The sequence below is a fragment of the Chironomus tepperi genome, unplaced genomic scaffold (genome assembly GCF_022539635.2).
Source record: "Chironomus tepperi strain 1889 unplaced genomic scaffold, CSIRO-AGI_Ctep_v1 contig_11, whole genome shotgun sequence".
Classification (NCBI taxonomy): domain Eukaryota; kingdom Metazoa; phylum Arthropoda; class Insecta; order Diptera; family Chironomidae; genus Chironomus; species Chironomus tepperi.
This window is the reverse complement of record NW_027226133.1, coordinates 319,775-341,831: the sequence shown is the minus strand read 5'-3', so window position 1 is coordinate 341,831 and position 22,057 is coordinate 319,775. Positions and strand designations below refer to the sequence as shown.

General features: G+C 31.2%; 1 protein-coding gene across 3 annotated transcripts in view; it reads left to right on the top strand.

The window, feature by feature from the left end:
• Positions 1-407: 407 nt before the first annotated feature.
• GluRIB (Glutamate receptor IB) overlaps positions 408-22,057 on the top strand; it is a 96,663-nt gene continuing 75,013 nt past the window's right edge. The window contains exons 1-3 of one of the 3 annotated variants that reach the window (XM_070636713.1): positions 510-788; positions 3,141-3,464; positions 3,691-4,254. In XM_070636713.1, the coding sequence (XP_070492814.1) occupies positions 4,146-4,254 (109 nt within the window). In that variant the 5' untranslated portion in view covers positions 510-788; positions 3,141-3,464; positions 3,691-4,145. Of the gene's footprint in view, positions 789-3,140; positions 4,255-22,057 lie in introns of all 3 variants that reach the window. The other 2 variants (XM_070636730.1, XM_070636722.1) reach the window with 2 other exon arrangements.

Genomic DNA, 22,057 nt, shown 5'->3' with positions numbered 1-22,057 from the left:
GAGTTTTATTTTTTTATTTAGTCTTTCGACAGAATAAAAAAATGTCCCTCAATTTCCGCCTCTCCCTCGAGGTAGGCCCGCGTTTAATTGTCTATCTCTTTATTCCACCAGTGCTAATTTATTTTCTTCTTTCTTTTCAACGTCCATCAACACAATCATGATTGTTTTGAATGAAAACATTGTGCTACTCTTTGAGATGAATTTTTGGTACATGCGCATGCTATAGATTCTCTTGTGCTAAAATTGAGAGTCTAATCTCATCTCAATTTTCATATTTTTTGTGGTGAAAATCAGCTACACGAGACTGTTTTGCAGCTGTTCATGTTCAAAAAACATTGAGCTAAAGAGAGAAATTTTTGAGCAAAGAGCTTTTTATTTCCCATTTCATTCTCCTTCCGTCGCCCATCGACCTTCACAATCATCTCGACATTGTGTGTAGCGAACACGATAAAGGAATTTTTTTTTTGTGTGTGCTTTCTCAACATGTTCAGTTTTAGATGATTCGTACATCGGAATGGTAAGAGGCTTTATTCGCTCCTTCGCGTGATAGTAAATTCAGTGAAAAATATATAAAAAAATAATAAAAAAGGAAGAACTTGAAAATGTAACAAAAAATTTTGCACTTGTATGTTGCGACACATGCACATGGATTATAAATGTGGAATTAATTTAAATGAAAATGTGATGAGGATTATGCTGTGGATTGTATTGAATATTTTTGAAAAAGTGAATTGAAGAGTCATTTTTGTGACATGAAAAATTAAAGGAATTAAGGCAAAGAAAATTGCGTAACAAAAAAAGGATTTTTTATTGTGTTTACTAAAATGTTGCTGGGGCTAATTTGTATAATTTTGTCATTTCGATCTGAATCAACGGATATGAAAATAGGGTAGACATAAAATTAAATTTAATTGTCATGCTCGCATCATAAAATAGCCAGACGTACGTGAAAAATTAGATTATGCTCATTAAATGAAAAATATGTGCAAGTGCTGATGATGCAGAGAAATCTAATTACAATTTGATTTATTTAAATGCGTCAGTCGTTCATCAATTTTATTCAGATGTCCAGATGTGGCACATGTAGAGTTTTAATAATAAAAGTTTATATATCCTGTTTTTGGACAATTTTACGCCTCACGATTATATTATTAGAGGATGGATAAAATATTCGAATTTTAAAACCCTTAAAAAGTATTTCCATAAAGCATTACAAGCGAGTTGGATGTAAATTATATTTAATTTTATGCTACATAAACCACCGAGTGACACATCACGAGCTAATCGCGCGATTGCTATGTGGTGGAATCAAAAAATATATTTTTTTTTTGTTGGTGATTGTTGCTTTGAGTGGAAAATATTTTTTTATAATCTCATGCGGGATATAGTCTATCATTTGTGGGAGATTTTTATTGGATATTGATGAAATTTGGACTTTTTTCGATGAAAATTGTGAATTTTTTGATGCAGAATGCTGAAAATTGTGTTTTTTAAATTCAGGACGTTTGTGCTGAGTTGATGAATTTTGATGAATCTGTGGAAATAATTTTTGGAACCAGCTTAATAGCTCTCATTCAATCTGTTATTTTGACACATTAAAATTCAGATTTACTGCAAATTTTCATCATTTGTCAAACTAAAATCCTTTCGTAAACACTAAAAATGTGCATTTTTTTACAATATTTCTGTCACTAGCACACGTTCCTTGATGAAAAATGTTGATTCAGAAGACCAGAACATTTATCTTCTTTAAATAAGTAAACCAAAAAGTAAAATGTAAACATGGTAAATTTTCTAATGTTTTTTACTGGAATGTTGTGAACGTTTTCATGAATACACGAATCCTAGTCATGTCTATGTTTGTTACGACAATTGATGTAGCCGCATGTTTTCATAACAATTCACGGAAGATACATCCTGAGGGAAAAAAGTTCAAATTTTTCATTTAACCTGACTGGTGATTGTCTGAAATTTGAGTGAAATTGAGTCGAAAAAAATTGTTGTGGTGGAGGTGATGACATGATACTTTTTTAAAATAACTCAAACCAGGTCCAGGAGCATATACAATTTAATAGCAAAATATATTTTTATGTTGAAATTTGAGATACTTTTTATTGAAAATGTGAGCTTAAAAAATATCAAAATTACATCCATAAAATACCTACATCTCAAACTTTTTCAATAAAATTAATGATTTGAAAAAGGAAGTCATAAAAATGAATCAATCTATACGAACGATGTGAAATGAAAAGTTTAGTTTATGAAAAAAAAGATGAAGAAATTTTCTAAATGCATCAAAAAATTTACAACTTTTACTTGATCGTTCTATTTCGTTGGATGTTATGGGGAGCAACGGACGGAATATTAAGGGACAATTCAATTTTTTATGTGAAACAATTTTTAAGTTGTCCTGTAAAGGTTGGACAAGAGTTCAATTTATTGTTTAAGGGATGGGATACCTAGGAGGCATAGAGCATGTTCTTAAGAGAAGATTAAGCTCGCGAGAATGCTTAACTAGTGTATTTAGGTAGAGCGAGTTCTCGAAAGCATGTTCTTTGTCTGCTTGGAGGACTTAATGAATATTACACTGAATAACCTTAAAAAGTGTACGAATTGAGATTGAAAACTAGAATTTAAGGTCTTAAGAAGGCTGAGATATTCAATTTGTCCATTCGTGGGAGTCAAGTTGACATTTCTAATTCTTAGATTTCCAATTAAATTTATGATTTGTATATAAAATAGTCTTAGGTATTTACTCAAATTTGTCAATGAACTTTAAACTTCCTTCGCGAGTGTACTAAAAACCATTAGAACTGGTCATCAGCTAGACAATAACTTAGCTTAAATCATAATTAGGTTTTGTTCAAAACTGCAGGTCTACAGACAAAACATGCCAGTCTGCAGCCTTGAACGAACTAAAAGCTAAAGCCGAAAACTGCAGGACTGCCTCTAAAAGCAGGAAATGCTGACCTGCAGTTCTTGGCTAAATCCTAGTTATAAAGTATTTCTGTCCACTCGGCCTTACTTCAATAACAACACAATTCCACAATTTAAACCCTAAAATTCCCATAAAACTCACGCTGTGTCTCTCGGTAACAACCATTAATTTATTAATGTGCTTAATGTAATTTTTCAATTAGAATATCAAAAACATTAGCCTGTTCTAAATATCCACACATAAACTATAATGTAAACTGTGCATATGCGGATGCTGGAATAAAAATACATTTAAATCAACAGAAAAACTATAAAAGTGTTCATTCCATGACATAAAAAAATAAAGTCCACAGAAGCGAATGAGAGAGAAAAAAAGGAACTAAAAAAAGAGACAGAAAGACAGAAAAAAGTATTATGTAGTTTGCTGTCATTGAATGCATAATTAATTACTAAAATATCGAGTGATAAATTGTCTATGAATAAATTCACAAATGATAATATATTTTGATGAAAATTGATAGCATTTGGTGTGTGTATATATAGTGTATAAGTTATCTGTGCTTCATCATATGATAACCAAATGAATAATAATATAACAGGATAATGCTTTTTAAAATCCATAGTGACATAGATGAATAAGTGATAAAATTATATGACATAGAAAATTTTTTTGATGACGATAGCGTCATAAAATAATAATTTTTTTTTGGATTGTATAAAAAATAGATTAAGGAATAATTTTTTTTTGAATAGCAAATCACGAGGAAAAAGTTTTCGTTCGGTGCTATAAAAAAGTAGCAACAAAAGAGAGAAATGAACGTAAACTGAGTAAAAATATAATAATAATTTTTTGTATATCTCCTCCTCATGTTTCCCCATGTCATAGTTATGATAAGCATTTAATATGTATGTAATCTCATGAGAAGGAAAGGAAATATATATGAAAATTATCCACTGTTGTTGGATTAGAGTGAGCAAAAGCTAAGAAAAAAGTGTTGTGAAGCAGAAAATGCAGAATTGAAAATTTCTTTTTTCCCATTTTCATCTTCATTTGTGATTTTTTCTTCGTCCCTTTTTACTCCGATTCTGTGTGTTGAATGCGGATGTATTATTGTGAGCAAGTGCTGCAAACAAAGTGAAAATAAAAATAGAAGAAAAGAGAAAATCATAAGAAATTTTTACATATATAGTCAATATCAATTCGAATAATGATGTGCTCATTAAAGATGTTTGTCGGAGGACTTGTATTGATTTTTCTAACTGCCGCTCCTGCTGGGACTAATGCACAATTACTAACAACGGAGAAGATTCCACTTGGTATGTAGCCCTTAATTCACTATGTTTAACAACTGTAATGTTTGATGACCATCTGGGATTTTTGGAAGGGGGATATTCTGGAGTTTTGTGGATTTACTTGGGAATTTGATGCTGCTTGGGTTCTGATATGATGAAGTCCAGTATAGTCATACATTTCAATGGTGTAGTTGCACACTTCTACCATCAGAGCACCAGATAAATCACCATCAGATTCCAATGTTTTAGAGATTTGAACCTAAGCATTGCTAAGAATTTTCACAATTTTATAAAATCATCAAGCTAGAATCTTAGCAAATATCCTTATTAAATTAAAAATCTAGCAACTCACGTCTCCTATTCAGCAATTTATCTCCTCAAATATCCACTCAGATGGTCATCCACAAAACTCATACCTAAACTTATGAAATACACAAAAAAATGTGAAATATCAAATGCTTTTTACTCATATCCATACTCACTAACTGTGAGGATATATTTTTGTAACAATCCCTTTTTTTGTGCTGCTACAGCTAGTGCTACTGCTGCTTTACATCTCGGTCATTCCCATCAATTCTCATAGCAAAAAAAAGGATTTTTTTTTACCTTCTTTTCACTGTCTTTTGTGTTCCTTTTTTATATCCCTTTTCTTCGTACTGCATGTACATGTCATTGAGCCCAGGACATGCTTAGTTTTGCTAAAGGAGAAACAATGTATAAAACTACAACAAAAAGGGATGTGATGATGTAGGAGTTTTGTCAGAATCTTGACATATCTTGGTTTATATTTTATTTCCTTATTTTGAGAGGTATTTTTATTTTTTTTAGGTCATAAAGATATGCCTACTGTTAAAGTTACGGATGATATTAAACATATTCATGATGTTTTTCATCTTTAAATAATTCTTTATATAATCGGATTTTGCAAGGTTTTGTTAAAGGAAATTATTTAAAATTCATTTCGATTCAAATAAAGTTTAAAGCTTCAAGTCATAAGAAACATCAAATAAAAGCTCATTTTCATTTGAATAACAATCCACTCCAGTTTTATAGTCAAACTTATAGCAGCACTCGTGAGGTTTTCATATAAAACATCTTGTCTTGAAGAAGCTTTTTGACTAATTTAGACTTTTTTTCCACATAATATCATACTCAACCTCCCCCAACATTATGAATTAGACTTTTGTCAAGCAATCATGTAAATATGACTTTCAAGTGAAGCAATTATTTTTGAAAAGATTATTAAGCCATACAAAATTTCATTTAGTCATCTTGAAACTTTTTAAGAGCTTTCATAAATTTTTGAGGTTTTTAAAAGTGTGCTTGAGATGAGTACTTCTGTGAAAATAAAAGACTCGTGAGATGCTTGACATTTTACACAAATATTTAATGAAATATCTAATATTAAATGTTTTGTGGCAAATTAAATGTTTAAGGATTGAAGAATTAATTGGTTGCAATTAATATTGAATTAATTTCTAGATGGTTTCCGGATACTTAATATGAAAGCTCAATGAGGACTCGGATTCTTTATGAAAAACTCGATCTGAGTCGATTTCAAGCTCTGCGCTCGGCTTTACATCCCGATTCTGACTTTTTCTGCCATATTTGAGTAGAATTTTCAATACAAAATCATAACAAAATCCAAATCGACTTCAAGCTCTGCTATCGTCTTGCAACACATCATATTTCTAGGAACCCTACTGCATACACATTCTTAATTCATTTATCAATAACACATTTACTAACTTTATTATATTTGTCTACAAATTCATTTATCTATGGAATATATTAATGGTCAGCTTAATTATATTTGGCTACATTCAAGTCAATCTTCATTATTAGATAATCTTTGCAGCTTTGTAAATATAAGTGACCATGAGCTTTATTATTTAAGAGCACAAAGATAAGAATCTAATGGAAAAGTATATTTTTAACATGCAAAAAACATGCCCATTAAAGTGATCGACGTACCCAAAATTGACATAGATTCGGAATTATTGACGAAAATGTTACTTTAGTCTAATCGAATATGATCAGGAAAATGTCTCAGTTGCTATTATTTTCTATTTGCGTGCTTATTGCTTGTTACAAATCCAAATCGACTTCAAGCTCTGAAATATATCAATTCTAAATCTCGATTTACTCCTTTCCAATACCAAATGTGCTGTATCCATCAACAACCACAAGAAATTGTTATTTTATAGAAAATTCAAGCTTCTGAAAATTTATAGCCCACAAAAAAATTTAAATCTCAAAAATCTGCTAGATTTACACAATTATAATATTTTTCACAAAATTCCCTTACCTGACAAATTTTCTCTCAAGGGTAAAAAGACAACATGGGTGGAAATAACAAACGCAAACAACTTTTTTCATATACGTACCAAAAAATGAGATGAGAAATAAAAATAATAATGCTTATGGGTGAAAAAAGTACTTTTTTTTTGGTCAGATCAATAGCAAAATTGAAGAACATCTGCTTCGTCTGTAATCTTAACAAATTTTCACCGTAAACAAAAGTTGTTTCCCAAAATCATGCATAACTTTATTTCCCATATATTTCTATTTTATTGTCTTCAAAAAGAAGGACAATTTCATCAACAATTTTCACACAATTTTCGTCACTTTTCATAAAGCTCATAATGAAATTCCATACGGACGTTCGCTCGTTGTCTTCCTTCATTTTTGGTCTTGCAGTATTAAAAAATTTTCTTTTTTTTTTGATACAAGGAAAATTTTCAAGTCGGAAAGAAAAAGGAGGCAAAAAAAAATATTTTTTATTACGATTTGCTTCAACGATTTGAGTCAACGATACGATGCGAAGCGAATGATTATGGTAGGAAGCTAATGAAGGTTAAAACCGGTCGTTCATGAATTACGTTCGAGTTTAAAAGGGGATGGGAGGGGGTCTATAATATTGCAACATTTTATAGACATTTTGTAACGAGTAGGGAGGGGGAAGGTCTGAAAATTGACTTTCTACGTGACATAACAACCGAATCCCCCCAAATGGGAAGAAAAAAGTTAGAAAATGTAATTTAAAATCGTTGTGAAGATTTTTCGGGCTTCAAATTCCTTTTTTTTTTTGGGGTACATGAATTAAAAAGTCAGCTCATTAACACGTGATTTCCATTAAAATAACTTAATCCCTTCAACACTTAAAATATTAAAATTGTTTGCACAACGATGAGAGATAGAATCTCATATCGGGCATATTAAGGTAGGAAAGAAAAAATGAAGAAATTTCCACTTTAATTAAAGATGAAATTTATTTTCATAAGTAGCTGTTAGCATAATTACTTAACTAATATTATTATATTGAAGGGGTTAAATGAATAAGAAACTTATTTTGTGAGTGATGAATGAATATTGATGGGACTGGAAGGTATGGTGGTATTAAAGGAAGTGATGAGATGGGAAATGAATTATTTTGGATGAAATTCGCTTGATTTTTCGAGCAACCCTAATAATTTTTGTGTCATATGCATGGCTGTAATCAAAGAGATTAAGCAGAGCCTATTGAGCTCCAAAGTTGAGCCTTCTTCATTTGTGTCGCTCGGGTTTATAAATCAAAAATGGGAAATAAGTTACCCATAAAATACACGGCATAGCAATGGCCAATAATTCGGTCTCAGGCCAGCTCTGACCCCAGGCCAGATTTGATACAAATCCAGACACAGGTCGAACAAGGTGACAAAGCCAGCAACAGAGTCAGGTGGAAAGCCTTCTGTTGTAACCTAAGCTCCACATAGGAATAAGGTTGCTGAGAATAAGTAAGCAAGGACGCCAACTAAGTCGATTATACTTCATATAGAATTCTAGAATTTTAATTATAAAAGCATTAACTTTTAGTTAGCATTAAGGGTGCAGCCAGATATTTTTTGGAAAATGGAAGGATTAATTTGAAAGTTTTTGTACAGTAACGCAACATAAAATGTGATTTTTACTCAAAAAATCCCCAAAAAATTGCCAAAAAAAGGCTTCCAATAAAAAAAAATTGTTATTCTAGAAAAATCTATAAAAACTTATCAAAAACGACTTCAATTTCCTATCGAAAAACACAAAAAAAAATCAGTGAAAACATGTGCGCCTACACGAGAATTCTATCAGCTTCTAACATGTAAATCTCTATCAAAAATCACAATTTAAAAATAGTTTTTCCGAAAAAAAAGACAGTTTTTTTAGTGCTGATTGCAGAATAAATACATAAGAAAAAATTCAAATATGAATAATACAAAAGGATGTGAATCAGCTTTGTTATTTCATGCGATGTGTACAACTTTTTTTTTTGTTTCTTTCTCCTCAGCATAAATGTATTTCATCACACACTATACCATCAAAATTTTTTTTATATTTTGCCTCTAAGGCGAACAAAAAGCGAGGATTTCTCGCCTGTCTATCGCTCACTCAATGACTTTGAATAAAATTATTATGTTTGATATATTTTGTTCATTTTCTTGTGAATGTGTGCGGATAGTCGTTCAAATTTATACTTTTTTTTCATTCCTACTCCCTTATCGCATTTGATTCATTCACACATGTATATTTATTATTATAGCACATATATAAGTTTCTGTCTATTCTATTTTGTGTTCTTGGAGCTTTATGAAATGCAAATTACGTAATATATATAGAACATCCCATAGATGGTACCATCTCCATCATATATGTATAAATATTTCTTAAAAGAATAACCATAAAATGACAAATGATTCACATTTCATATATTTTCTTTCCTTTTTTTTCCGTGTGTATATATTGGATGTGAAAAATGAGATCACAAAAACGAAATGGCAAAAAGGCACAATTTATAGACAAAGACAAAGAATATGAGCAAAAAAACATTTGGCAACAATGTAGTCTCCAAATAATATAAAAAGTTTGAAATGTCATGAAATTATTTTGAGACTTCCTTCATATTTCTTCATACAACAGTCAGCAAAATCATATCGCATCTTCATCTTTAAGTCATATTTCTTTCATTTTTCCACCTAATTTTACGTAGTCTCTGCATCTGTATTGTCTCATTTACTTGACATTTCACATCCTTACGAATTTCTCCCGAAATAAGGAAGCAGAACAGAACGAAAAAAACTTAATAAAGGAGTCAATTTGATGTAAATCTCGTGAGACATCATCATCTTAATGTACTTCCTGATATAATGGCTTTTCGTAGCACATGTTTCCCATCAGAATAAAACAACTTGAAGGAATTTTTTTCTTTTGGATGAGTGCGTATTGCGCCTAATCCTATTGTGGAATATTCTTGGCTGTTGCTTGTTTTGAGATGGAATTTTGGTACGTTCAGTTATGTTTTTGTTTGAAGAAGACTCTTTGGGATGAAGCAGGCACGTCGCTTTCCTGAGAGCTCATTTTTGACCATTCTTGCACATTGTCTATTCAATATTGTGAGTATTTTGCGAATCCTTGGCAAAAAAACAGTCCTCTATCATAAAAATAGGTTAGCAGACTCAACCACAAAGCCCTTACCCTCGTATGAAGTGAGGTTTGGCTGAATATGACTTGATACCCAAGAATTACACCCTAATCTTACAAGTCTACATCCAGAAGCACAATAATCAGCCCTTTTAATGAACATTTCCCATCCAAAACTCACTTTAAAGCCTAAAAAAATTATCAAAAAGCCATCAAACCAATCAATAATATCGAAAAAGAACAATTTAATGTATCAAGCATGCACAATATTCGAGATTAACTCAAGGATATCATTATGCTTGTAAGCTAAAGCGTACGTGACATAATTAATCATTTAAAGATAAATCTACTTATCGAAATACGCGTTAAATTTTCAATGACTACAAATCATCACAAACGTAAAATTCATCCACAAATGGCGAGACATGAACACAAGGACCTTCTTTTTACCATCCTCATTCACGATGAGTTGGAACTGAATGAAGAGAGATGTAAGATTAAATGGAAATTGAGACACGACTTTTATGTCAACAAGATTTGTTTTAATAATGTATTCAAAAAGGTAAATGCGAATCATCATCTTGTGGTTCTCATGTCGTACATGACTGTCTAGTGAGAATTTCAATGATTTTCACATGACTGATTGATGATGTAAACATTGTTAATGATAATGAATAAATTTTGCATTTATTATGAAAATTTTGGCTGAAATGGCAATAAATGTGGTCTGCATGTGTGGATTAGGATTACTTTTGTGGATGTAAATTTGAAAATTAAATGCTTATTGAGGTGTGTTGATGATTTGCTTATTCTTTTGTGGTATCATTTAGATATTAAGTGATGATATGGATATTGTGTTAAAAATAGGAAGGATGTCCATTTTTAACAAGCACTAGGGTTTGTGACAGACTTGACAAACTCCAATATAGAGGCGCATCCATTGGAGTCGAGTCATCTCAGGCCTGAAACTGCAAAGTCATGGCTATTTTGGTTTGTGATCCAGTTTTCTTAGGGTCTATAATAGAGCGGGCAGCACTCCAATATGTAGAAGCCATCACCAGAAACTGGTTTTCTAAAATCTGGACTTACAAAGGCTTTGCAACTCTGGCTCATGATCCTGTTTTCTTAGTCATGAATTCCCCAAAAGACCATAAAATGTTAGATTTTACCGAATTCGACTTCAGATCACATTCATGTCTACCTGAGAACACTTCTCTCTACCTTTTGCATGCCCAATGTCTTTCGAGACAGCCACTATTGTTCCATTAAATCCAAACAATCCTATTGACTCAATATACCGAGAAATGAACTTTCTACCTACGACTACTTTTTAACACAAAAATTTTCATAATTATCAATTCATTTGGAAAAATTGAAATTGGTTCAAAAAGTTGGAAAATTTCTGTTCTTCTTTTCAATCGATTTTTATACGACTGACTTTAAATAGAAATTCACTGTGAACATTTGCTAGAAAATTTATGCTTGAACTTTTTTCTCGAAAAAAAAAATTTCCAATTAATCTATTTTTATCATAATTTATTGAACACAAAAAAAGTAGATCTCAGTTACCATGTCTCATTTAAATTGCAGCTGTCAATATTTCTGAGAATATTTTCATAACCAAATGATGTGAATTTGTGTAAGCATTGATATGGAAACTTCCGGATATGATGGAATGAAGGAACTTTATTAATTTATGGAATTTTTAATTGAATAACTTTTTATAATTCATGAACGGAATTAAGGCCAAAAGGAGGAATTTCTATCAAATTGGATACTGATGAATAATCTTGAATGGTGTGAATTAAAATTGGATGTAATGTATACTTTATTTATGTTGGAATGAAGGCAGTGGTGGGGAACTTGAATCGAGGCTTTTCACCAAGCTGTGTCACGTTACTCACCACTGCAATAAAAGTTTCAACTTCATAATTAAGAGCAATTCCTCAAAATAATAAAAATTAATATTTTACATAATTTTCCATGCCACATCAAAACCACAGATGCTGTCAATGTTACTTAACAACAATGCTTTATTAAACTTAAAGCGAAACCGCATGTCAATTGAATGTTTAACAATCGCAATAAATCTGATCCTACGGTTAATAATTAATCAATTTAAATGTATTTTCACCTAATTACTAAACTTGTCACAAACATGTCTGCAGTTAAGCTTTTACCCCCTTTGGATGATAATTTTATTATTTTTGGTGGTATTAAATTTAATTGATGAAAGTCGTCCATCCATTGTAATGAAATAAAATTCAACATATTCCTGTGAAATGTGAACTGAATTCTAGATTGAATGACAAATTATGTCAATTGACAAATTGACCACTTAAATGATGAATTGACATAATATTTCAATGTGATTAATTTTTGAACTGAATTATTTTCAATATATCAATTTAATTGAAAATTTATGAAAATTCCTGTTGAGATATGCTTGAGAAATTGATGATTAAAAGTTCAGATAATTTGGAATTTGGATATAAAGTGCAATTTAATTGAAAATTTCATGGATATGAGTGTCAATTGATGAATTTTGATGAGTTTTCTAGAGTTCAAATCCTAAATTCTTTGAAAAAGGATTTGAAAATCATTCAAAAATCCCCGAACGGCTCTTGAGCGACACAAAGGCTTATTAAACCTGACTTATTAACATCCAATGAAAGCTTCCTTAATTTGGTTGCCATAAGGATGCCAAAAAGCCAATTAGATTTTAACAGATCCTTAAAAGCTCCGTGACGGAGTCTTTTTCATTTGAATCTTATGAGTATGCCTGAATTGGTCGGCCATTAACGTCAAAAATAGACGGATTCCAATTGATGTTTATAAAAGAGTTTAAGCAGAGCTTTTAGAGTCACTTGACAGACCCTTTTTCATTTGTGTCGTTCAGAGACTTAATTTTCAATCCTTCAAACTTTCCCCACATTTAAAAAATCATTAAAAATTGTTTTGTACTCACTTCACAAATACAAAACATCATTCCCACAACCGAATCCTATTTCGCGCACTTTTGATTCTCAAAAGGACTAAAAGCTTTCATTTTTTGTAAGCTCCTTTAAGCATTCCATTGTGAAATATTTTCTCGTATACTAAAATAATTTCGTAGAATTTCTTTTTCATTTCAATTTTGATGAAATAGCGGAACAGAAAGAAAAAAAAATTTTGTTAACTAATTTTTCTGAGAAAAATAAGTTTTCAGCAATATTGCTGCCTTAATAATGAAACTCTGTTGATTTTGATTATTAATTTAATTTTGTGGAGGAAATTTATACTTTATATAAGCAGTTGCTATGGCTTCAGGTATTGCTATTTTTAAAAATAAAAATCTCATTAATACATGATGAAAGTCAAGATTTAGGAACCGACAATAACTCTTCGGAATTCTTCTTTTATGCCTACACGTGGCTTAGTAATTACCAATAAATCCAAACCAATTAAAATTATCTCTAATCAGTCACAAACTCATTAGGATATTAGAAAAGAGAAAATAATGATATCCACTCTAGCAAAACAGCTTAATAAGTTGTCTATAGATATCATCTGTCCAATAAACAACGCCAAAAAGAAAATTACTTTCATGGTTACTGGACAACGAAATAATTTTTCGTTCTTATGCCTCTCATTTATTATTTTTAATATTGAGCCTTAACGAAAAAAAAGATAAATTAGGAAACTTTGTATGAATACATAATAAAAGCTTGTTGATTAGACCATTCAATCTATCATACTCAACAGGAAAAGTTCCAGTCGAGAATAAAGATCGAAAAATTATGCGATGCGTGAGTCTGCAAACAAAACAGGTCAGGGTTGGGGATTATAATTTTTATATTTATTTAAATATGGGAATATAATTTGTGGAAATTTATATAAATTTTGGGGTTGTGTGGATGTGAAACTGTGATAAGGATTGTAGACATGATTTTTGAAGATGAATGGAGATTTGGAGTTGAGGAATATGATTGATTTTTAGTTGGACGGAGAATTTTCGATTGATTTTAATTATGTCATGTCAAAAATGATTGAATAATTAGGTGCAATCCATCAACTAGAGTTTTATCGTGACTTTTAGATCCAAATTCACAAAATTCAACTTTAAGTCAACCAAATTAATTTTATCTTGAGCTACACAAACAAGACAAATGAACCCATTCTCAACCCATTCTAACACTTTGCACCATGTAGCTTTATTATGAATCCAAATTAAGCTAAGCTCCACAAACTATACAGAAGCATAGAATCCATACTAAGCCTATTCAAGCTCTGAGCACAATCCATTTGAATCCAAATTAAGTTGAGCTTTAGAAACCAGACAAAGACATGGAAACCACACTTAGCCCTTTAAAGCTCTCAGCACCATCCATATGAATCCAATTTATGCTGAGCTATGCTAGCTAAACATAGCTATCCTTAGCCCATTCTAACTCTGAGCTTTAAGAGGCATCCATATGAATTTCACAATATTCCCACACAACCCCACTTCTGTCCACTATATTAATCAATTCACATAAAAATTCAGTCCCTCATCCATATCTTAAAAATAAGCTTTTTGAATTTTATTTACCAGATCAACCAAAAATTACCCCCACAGCAATTCAAAACTCTTCTTTTTATTAAAGCCAACTCTGAATTTCCATCGAAAAAAGGCATATACATGCTCTAGATATTTCTCTTCATAAAATTAACATTACATAATATGATGGAATAAAAAATCAATATTTTGTGCTTCCAAAAAATGATAATAAGAAGAAGTGATGAGAAATTTTTCCAATTAATTAGTCATCAACAAGAAGATTTCGGCTAAAAATCAACAAACTCAGAATTTTTGATTTTTTTCTTTTGCGTTATTTGAGCTTTGTCAATGGAGAGGAAAGAAATGTGAATCATGCAGGTTTTTTGTGATTCAGTTGGGTATTGTTTGTAGGTGATGTACTGATGTAGGTCTTCTTCTTAGATGTCTGGTGGACGACGGATATATTAGAGACACTAGTTGACTAACAGATGGACAAACTACCATTTTACCCTATGCCATGGCGTAGGAGTGGGTTTGTTCGAGATAACACCCCATAAACCCTGATGCAACCTGATGTCCTTATTTGGAGGAAATTCTTCAATTTTATGTAATTTTTAATGCAAAAATCCTAGCCGACCCCCTTAGTTTTTGAATTGATTCATACACATTACGCCCCTACCTTAGCTATACTTAAGTCAATCTAATCCATACAATCGCAACCTAGCCTTCATCTCACTATGCTTTAGTGAGCTTTATCAGGTCCCATCCTGGAAGAATTTCGGGACTCGGTATGGGACTTTCGTGGGACTTTCTGGACCCGATCCCAATATCGAGAGAGCATGCACCCCACTATCCTCTAAATGCTGTACATCATCAACAAATGACCCCCTCCCCCTTCCCAAAGAGATCAAAATAATTTTTCACTAAGCAAATATTTCAATCATATCTCTTCTTCTTTTGTGACAAGCCATACAAAAGCCAATATTTATTTCGTCAATGGAGGATGAAAAGTATGCAAAAAGGAAGCTCCACATAAAAAAATATTCTTCAATTGAAATTGAAAAATGAACATTTTTGAATATAAATAGGCATACGTATGAATACATATGATTGAGGTAAATGTCAATATGACATGAAACATTCAATTTCTTTTTTTAAATCTGCGAATGTGATGTAAAATAATATGTGTGTAGAATGAGGTATGGAGAAATGCTGTTGATGAGGAATATTCAACACCTGTCATGAAATTTTCGGTTGAAAAAAAAAATAAATTTTATCTCAAAGCTATTTAGTATCAAAAACACAAATGTTACATCCATAAGATGTAACAAGACATTTATACATTTCTTTTGTGCATTTTCTGAATGTTGTTCATGGGAAGAAGGGGGAATGATGCATATGAGGAATGGGAATTATATGGAAAATAAATACAATAGGATTGAAGTTTTATTGCGAATGTAAAATAGGATGATGATGACAATAGTTTTTTGATTCTATTAAATACTAAGAAGTCTGAATGAATAGCAGTACAATATATCTCTTAATCTTATTATTCTTTATGACTTTTTATGGAAAATAACATGGATTTATTCCAGACTTAATATATTTTTTTCTTCATAAGAGGACAAGCTTTACATTGGAAAAATGGATTCTGGTTGATTTATTTATTATTTGTAAAAATCTTGGGATTAATTCAAGAAAAATGTTTACTTGGAGCTGTTTTTCATACCACTGAACTATATGAACGGTCACAAAGCTTACTTCATGCACTGAGAGTAGTTTAGCAAGTGAATTACGACCTATTTGCATCTAGATGACATGTTTGCATGCTGTACCTTTCATACATTCATTTTAAGTAAGATACATTGCAGAATTTTGTAGTTATTCATCTTTTAGAGTACCTGGAGATCTATTTAAGTACTCTGAATCATATAAACTTCATGGACTCTTTTCTGACACAAGTTCTGAGCCAAAAAAGGTGCGATTCGTCGACCGAATAAACTTGACATTAAAAAAACTTGTCATAAAACAGAAAATAAGTTTGTAGCTAGTCATATGTTTACCCTAGTAGCTTTAACAGTTCCATAAAGTGTCAATCCCCCTAAAACCGCAGTTATGATTTTCAGTTTGTGCTTTTCTTATAGACATAAAGTGAGAAAAAGTGTAACTTTGGGAAAATGAGCGCGAAAGAAGAAGAATATATAGCAAATAATGCATGAAGTACATTTTTACAGCTTCATCTTTATATTTACTCCCTTACATCTTTTACCTAAAAACCAGACTGTTGAATGTAAAAGAGGTGGAAATTTATTTGAATATTTCATGGGTGATAATGCTGTATTCACAAAAGCGTACATCTTTTTCTTCGTCTCATACTCACTATATGAATGTGCCTTAAAATTTATATGGCCTCAACATCTTAACGAAACGAGGCACGGAATCTTATCGTAAAATGATAAAAAAAAACCTGTGCATGTGTGTGTACAGGAGTAAACAGTGAATGTAAAAAAAAGCAAATGGGAATGCCATGATACTTTGATATTTATAGAAAAAAATCAGGGGTGACGTGATACGGTTATATCTTGAGCATATACTCATGGAATATACATTTTGAATAATTTAACAACTATTTATTTAAGTTACCAATTTTCGTGAGATGCTTTTTATATAACAGAAATCATTTGCAATTACCTCGGTTTGAGCAATAAAATTACTAACTTTACGAGATTAATTTTCATAAGTTCTATTTCTTCTTGTTTTTCCATCTCATTCAAAAACGTATAAAGATGCAACTATACCCTAACATATAATTTTTTACTAAGAAGCATCTTATATGGATGCTAAATATGATATCATGCAAGTTTATGTTGTGGATTGTAAAAATAAAATAAAAATAAAAATTATGAAATTGGGGTTGGGTTTTGGCTTTGGATGACTTTGGCGCATTTTTATTTTTTTGGAAAGTGAAAATTTATGGATTTTAAAATGTAAGTTTGAGATATAAAATTTGTGGTATCTTCGTGTTTTTTTATGGAAGGTTAATGTATATTGGGATTTTTTCGTGCAGTATTGCTAATGTAGGTAATATAACCTGAAATAATTTATACTGCGAAGGTATTGGAAAATTTTAATTTAGAATTTGTGGATTGAGCAATGCTTCTGTATTTTCTTTTTTGCTGTTTTCAGCACTTTCACTTGATGAATTAGCACTTGATGAACATAGAGGATAGTAAACTCTTCACTGATTCACTGATTCAATGATCCTAGAACCGTTTGTAGATGTTTGGGTGGGATCATATAATCTACGCAGGTGTTCTACGTATGGACTCTCTAAATCACAAACTTAAGGGATGTTCTATGAATGACTTAGATCTTGTTAGGTCTTACCCTAATAGAAATAAGTATATTCACCTAAACGGGCATGCTCATGAGAATACTACTAGCATTGTCCTTGCAACTACGATTACAACTTGAACTGTTAGGGGCGCATATGTTTGCACACATCTTAGGCGACTATCCTTGTCTGTACAGATCACATTATGTTAGCATATTGAAGGATCTATATTAATCCGTTGAGGAGCAGGAGTTTTTGGCTTCATTATGGATTCTTAGAACAGAATCGAGATAAGCATGGCTTAAATTGATCTCAATCCAATTAATATATCGAAATAGGGACATCATGAACACTTATGTAGCAAGTTTCTCTCTTTCCTATTCCTACATAACCAGCTCATATTCAAATATCACAAAAACTTCTCCTAGACCAAGCAAATGATCAAATTTCAACAAGAGAAGAATTCTTCAGCTCAATCTCACAAAGAAAAAAAAAATATGAAAATGTCCAATTTATAGTAACTCTTGCCCCTTTTTGGACTAAAATTACACATCAAAAGAGAACGAACAAATTCCAGCACAGCAAGTATTTATTTTTATCCAACAAAAAAAAATTTCTATTGATTTCATTGTTCTTATTCAAAGTAGCAACAAAAAAGAATTCCTTCCTCTTATTTATTTTGTTTTTTTGTGCTTTTTACATTTTACGAAACATCTCATCAACCCCCGAGACAAGAGGAAAAAGTACAAAAAAAAATTGTTTTGTGTAAAAATTTGATATCCTTTTCTTGTTTCAAAATTTTTTCGTTTTTTGTTGCTCCACTTTACTGTACATGTTATGTATTGTATTCCATAATATGTGAATATATGCTGCCTTGCCTTCTTTAATGTGCGTGCATGTATCTGTCAAAATAGGGATGGAGGAGAGCAAAAAAAAAGACTTAAGATGTTACAAGAACTGAAAATCAAGATAATAATTGAGCTTTTGCTCTTTTTTCCTCTTCCTTAGCTTTTTTGTTGTTGTACATGTGTATGTAATTTTTCAGCCACCTTGCTTATACTCCATGGCATAGTATTTATAACAAAGAATTCTACTTTAGCATTTTTCTCAATGGAATTGTTCCCGTTTTGTTGGGTTTCAGAATGTCTCTTTGTGTGGATTGGAATTTGAATGATGTTGGGTCATGCGATGTTACTTGGATGGATTTATTATTAGGATGGATGGCTTTTTAGGAAGGTAATCTAAAGGATTTTGAATTTTTAATGAATTTTACAGAATTTTTTGGGGATTAAATTTAGGATTATTGGAATTTAATGTTACATACTTCATGTCTACCCCACACCCCAATTAGGAGCCAAATCATGCCACAAACTCACAAAAAAACTCATCGAAATGTGAAGAAAATTCAAAACTTTTATTCATAATTACGATTATAAATTTCAAATAAAATTTTATAATAAAATAATTTAATTCAAACTTATTTCCTTTGAAAATTTCAAATTTCTCCAACTGATTGCTTCCTTAATAAAAACCTTTATACCGAACTCTAATGATGAAATATTGATTTAGTAATTAATTTGATTGATCGAATTAATGACTATGTTTTTAAAAGATTATTATTCCTTTCATTAGTCCTTTCGTACGTCATGCTGATACTTTTGTATCTAAGGCTTCGTTTAATGTAATCTAATTTTTGTTGAAAGCCTTAACTTTTTTATTTAAAATATTCTTCGTCTTCAAAAAGGATCTTTAAATTTTTATCAAAATGATAAAATTTTTTGTTCATAATATAAAACTTTACGGATTAATTTATACCGAAAATTGCTTAAAAAAATGTTCCTCGTTATGGTCCATTATCCTTGATGAAGCCCTTTAAGGATATTAAAAGAATATTGACAAAGTAATTTCCTTAATTATTTTTCTTTTGGAAAATTTCTTGATTCGTAAATATTTTTCAGTCAAAATTACGCAGTTGTCTTGCTTCAGATGGATTGCCGAAGACTAAATTTGGTCTTATGGTAAAAAAAAACTTTAAATTATTTTGAATGTTTATTTTATTTAGAAGCCAAGAATTTTTGAGACTGTGGGCGACAAGTTCCTCAAAGTTTGTTGAGTAAATACTCAAAATTGAGAACTTTGAGCTTGTCGAATTACAAAAAGTCAAGGTTTGTTTTCAAACTGAATAAACTTGGGAGCAGGCATGACTTTTAATTAATTTTCTTACTTTTCCTTCAAGTAAGCATTCATATAAGGCATTAAATTAGCACGATGCTGTCCGCAGACCACAGTTTTGGCCTATTTGGTGTCGTTTGTCTTCCGAGTTGACCATTGTTCTCAATTTACTAAAGCTTTACCCGAAAAAAAGCCACATCAATAGCAAAATCCTTGCAAAATCCTATTTTCTAATAGACGTCATTTATAAAACTCTAGCCGAAATTCTACATCAACTTCCTACGTTCACCACTAAATTTCCTCAATTTTTCCCACAATGTGACCAATAAATTATCATTTTACTTCCATCACAATGTAAAAAAACTAACAAACTCAACACCATTTACATTCTCAAGAGTCGACAGGATTGAAAGTCACACAAAAAAAAAAATAACATTTTTTCTCATTAAGCTCTTTAATTCTTCGGACAAATGTCATGTTGTGATATTTGAATTCAATCTCAATCAATTGATCTAAGTCAAATATGTCACTCTATTTTCTCTGGTTATCTGATTTACTGTCAAGGAAGCTTAATGGACTATGACCTTTCTTTTATATACCATCGTTCGCTTTTAGTATCCGATCAGGACATCATCTAGTACTTAACGATATGAAATTGAGCGACATTAAAGGAAAAAAAATAAGTATGGAATTGGAAGTGATTTTGAATGGAAAAAAATACGGCATAGATATCGGAGGATTGAATTCCCCAGCGGGATATTCCATCAAGGATGTTTGTGCTTGTGATGTGTTGGATGTCTAACAGGAATATGGTAATTTAATGCTGAAATTGTGTGGATAAATTAATTAGAATTATTGATAAGTTTGAGTCAGTGAACAGCTAAAATGACTGAATTAGATCATGATTGTTGAAGCTGCTGTGGATGAAGAGGTCGACATCGAGCTCTGCTGTAGGCTGTCCACCGAACCATCCACAATTATAGAACTATAGAACTAACATGCAACAAAAAATAGCAAAAACCAACAAAAAAAGCCAAAACTTTTGCCTAACAAATGCGCATTTCCACCATAATCCCCATCAAAATAAGCCCAAACTCGACAGCCACAATACTACAAAAAAAGTGTTATTTTTCTCTTGTTTTTTGCTTCAAAAGAATTTTTATCACAAAACTTTTCATTGTTGTGATTTCTTCTCAATTTAAAGGCCAGCAAACACACACAAAAAAAATATTCATTCCATACTTCAGCAACTTTTTTTTCTCGTCGTCTCAATCTTTTGTTGAAACGGAACGATGAGAAGACGAGAACTAAAGCTCAAGGGCAAATAAAATGGTATCGATCGAAGTAAAATGATAACCATTCCGTCACAAACTGAAATAAAGATTAATTACATATTTTCGGGGAATGACTTTGTATCTCCGTACTCATCCTTTTAGGAAGACTTTTTTCCTCGTGCTATGCTGCTTTTTTCCCCATTATCCTCTGAATAGTCAGTTTTTCTCATCTCCCTTTTTCCCCATAGTTAAAAGCTCGTTCTTAACATTGGAATGGCAAACAGAGCATTAAGAAATACACACAAACATGAAAAACCATAAGAAAATGGCTTTTAACTATGAAATAATGTAAATGCTATATGGAAGTGGAATGAAATGAAAGAGAAATTTATTAAGATTTATTATGGAAAAGCAAAAATCTTTCATTCATTTCTAGATAATTATTTTCAATTTTTAATGGTTGAAAAATATAATTTATGACTTTTGGATGGAAACGAGAATATTTCTTTCTTGCTTCATTTTGTCAAACATAGAATTATGAAGCATTTTTTTTTTCTTCCGCATGCCATAAATTTACATATTACAATTCCATAAAAAAAAAGAGAATAATATTTGAGGTTTTGACACTCTATGGCGTCGTTATGGTTGTGTTCTAAATATTCATACATTATCTAGATGAGATTATATAAATACCACAGATTACATATGTAGTTGATCGGGTTAATGCAATATTTATATTCATAATCGTCCATATATGGTTGACTTTTGTGTGGTGTATGAGGCTTATTGCTTATTGAATTGATTCTTATGAAGTTTGGGGATTGGAATGTAATTTCTTGGGTTTGATGATTTGTTGCTGGTTCATAATTTTGGTGGTTGACTGATTTCATCAATAGTTTGGGATTATCTTAACTTTATCTAATTGAGTTTAATGAAGTCACATGCCGTTATTGATTACCAGCTGTGAAAATCAACTCTAACATTTGTTGGCACCTTAAGATCGTTAGAGCAACGCTACGTCGTTGTGTTAATTGCAAAATTATTAAATTGAGTCATTATTGAATCTTGACAATTGATTTTGGACTATTT